The sequence below is a fragment of the Rhinolophus hipposideros genome (assembly GCF_964194185.1).
Source record: "Rhinolophus hipposideros genome assembly, chromosome: 9".
NCBI classification, from domain to species: Eukaryota; Metazoa; Chordata; class Mammalia; order Chiroptera; family Rhinolophidae; genus Rhinolophus; species Rhinolophus hipposideros.
Genome location: NC_138055.1, coordinates 59,776,737 through 59,779,145, shown reverse-complemented (window position 1 = coordinate 59,779,145; position 2,409 = coordinate 59,776,737). Strand labels below are relative to the sequence as shown.

The 2,409-nt window shown below is 43.8% G+C and overlaps 1 protein-coding gene across 1 annotated transcript; it reads left to right on the top strand.

The window, feature by feature from the left end:
• Positions 1 to 385: 385 nt before the first annotated feature.
• LOC308502188 (cyclin-A2) lies at positions 386 to 1,849 on the top strand (the record flags this gene model as incomplete). Its single annotated transcript, XM_081059587.1, has 1 exon — positions 386 to 1,849. The coding sequence occupies one exon, from the start codon at positions 386 to 388 to the stop codon at positions 1,670 to 1,672; it is 1,287 nt and encodes a 428-aa protein (XP_080915713.1). The 3' UTR covers positions 1,673 to 1,849.
• Between the last annotated feature and the right edge of the window lie 560 nt (positions 1,850 to 2,409).

The window sequence follows — 2,409 nt, the reverse complement described above, 5'->3', positions numbered from 1 at the left end:
TGAATAGTATGCAATTTTTGTCTGTCTTTTTTACTCAGCATGATTAGTTTGAGATGCATCGATGTATTTACATTTATTCATAGTTCATTTCTTTTAATTAAAAATATTACATTCTGACTTGAACTGCATGAACAGCCGCCTCTCCGGCGGGCCGCTCGCTGCGTCGCGGTGGTGTCCTAGGCTCTGCACGCCCGGCGGTGCCTGCCTGCGCCTTTCGTAGCCTCCTCGGTTCTCAGCGATCCGAGCGGGGGGGTGCGCGGGCGGGCTGGCCCGGGCTGCGGCGGGCGGCGACGGCTGGAGCACTGCTTGGCGCGGCCGGACGGCGGTACCGAGTGCACGCTGCTTGGCGCCGCAGGCTGATCCCGCCGTGTGCTTGGGAGCAGAGATGTTGGGCACGTCTGCGGCCCGCGAGGCGGGCTCGGCGCTGCTAACATTGCAGCAGACGGCGCCCCAAGAGGACCAGGAGAACATCAACCCCGAGAAGGCGTCGCCCGCCCAGCAGCCCCGCACCCGGGCCGGGCTGGCTGTACTGAAGGCCGGGCACCAGCGGGGTCCAGCGCCGCCGCAGAAACCCAAGACGAGACGGGCTGCACCTCTTAAGGATCTTCCTGTAAATGATGAGCATATTATTGTTCCTCCCTGGAAAGCAAACAGTCAACAGCCTGCATTTACCATCCATGTGGATGAAGCGGAAGAAGAGACTCAAAAGAGGCCAGGTGAATCTAAAAAAACAGAGTGTGAAGATGTCCTGGCATTTAATTCAGCTCTTACTTTACCTGAACCAAGAAAACCACTGGTACCTCTTGATTACCCCATGATGGGCAGTTTTGAGTCACCACATGCTATGGACATGTCAATTGTACTGGAAGATGAAAAGCCAGTGAGTGTTAACGAAGTACCAGATTACCACGAGGACATTCATACATACCTCAGGGAAATGGAGATTAAATGTAAGCCTAAAGTGGGTTACATGAAGAAACAGCCAGACATCACCAACAGTATGAGGGCTATCCTCGTGGACTGGTTAGTTGAAGTAGGAGAAGAATATAAACTCCAGAATGAGACGCTGCATTTGGCTGTGAACTACATCGATAGGTTTCTTTCATCCATGTCTGTGTTGAGAGGAAAACTTCAGCTTGTGGGCACTGCTGCTATGCTGTTGGCCTCAAAGTTTGAAGAAATCTACCCCCCAGAAGTAGCAGAGTTTGTGTACATTACAGATGACACCTACACCAAGAAGCAGGTTCTGAGAATGGAGCACCTAGTGCTCAAAGTCCTTGCTTTCGACTTAGCAGCACCGACGGTGAATCAGTTTCTTACCCAGTACTTTCTGCACCAGCAGCCTGCAAACTGCAAAGTGGAAAGTTTAGCAATGTTTTTGGGAGAGTTAAGTTTGATAGATGCTGACCCATACCTTAAGTATTTGCCATCAGTTATCGCTGGAGCAGCCTTTCATCTAGCCCTCTACACAGTCACGGGACAAAGTTGGCCTGAATCCTTAGTACAAAAGACTGGATATACCCTGGAGAGTCTGAAGCCTTGTCTCCTGGACCTTCACCAGACCTACCTCAGAGCACCACAGCATGCACAACAGTCAATCAGAGAAAAGTACAAAAATTCAAAGTATCATGGTGTTTCTCTCCTCAACCCACCAGAGACACTAAATGTGTAACAGTGAAAGACTGCCTGTATTTTCTAAGATTTAAGTCACTCAAAGCATATTGTGTACAGTTTTTATCTTAGGTTTTAATTTTACAATCATTTAATACAAAAGTGTGGTCAAGTGCAAATTATGGTATCTATTACTTTTTAAATGGTTTTAATTTGTATATCTTTTGTACATGTAACTATCTTAGATATTTGGCTAATTTTAAGTCGTTTGTTAAAGTATTAATGATGCCATCTGTCAAGATAAGAATTAATAAATTGATTTGGAAAACTTGAAAAAAAAAAATATTACATTCTGTAAATATACCATAATGTATTTATCCATTCTGGATTCTTTACAGTTTTGATGATTATAAATAAAGCTGCTCTAAATATTCATGAGTCTACCTTTGTATGGACATAAACTCTTATTTCTTTTGGATAAACACCTAAAAAGAAGTACAATATATAGGTCCATATATGTTTAATTTTGGAAGATGCTGCCAAAGTATTTTCCTAAGTGGTTGTACCATTTTACATTTCCACCAGTGGTGTATGTACTCCTGTTCCTTGTGTCCTCAACAAAATTTGATATAGTCTGTCTTTGTTAGCTTTTCTAATAGGAATGTAGTAGTATATCATGTAATTTTAATTTGGATTTCCCTAATGGGTAATGATGTAGAGCATCTTTTTAAGTGATTATTTGATATGTGTTTTTTTTTGGTAAAGTGTCTTTTAAAGTCTTTTGCCCATTTTTTTATG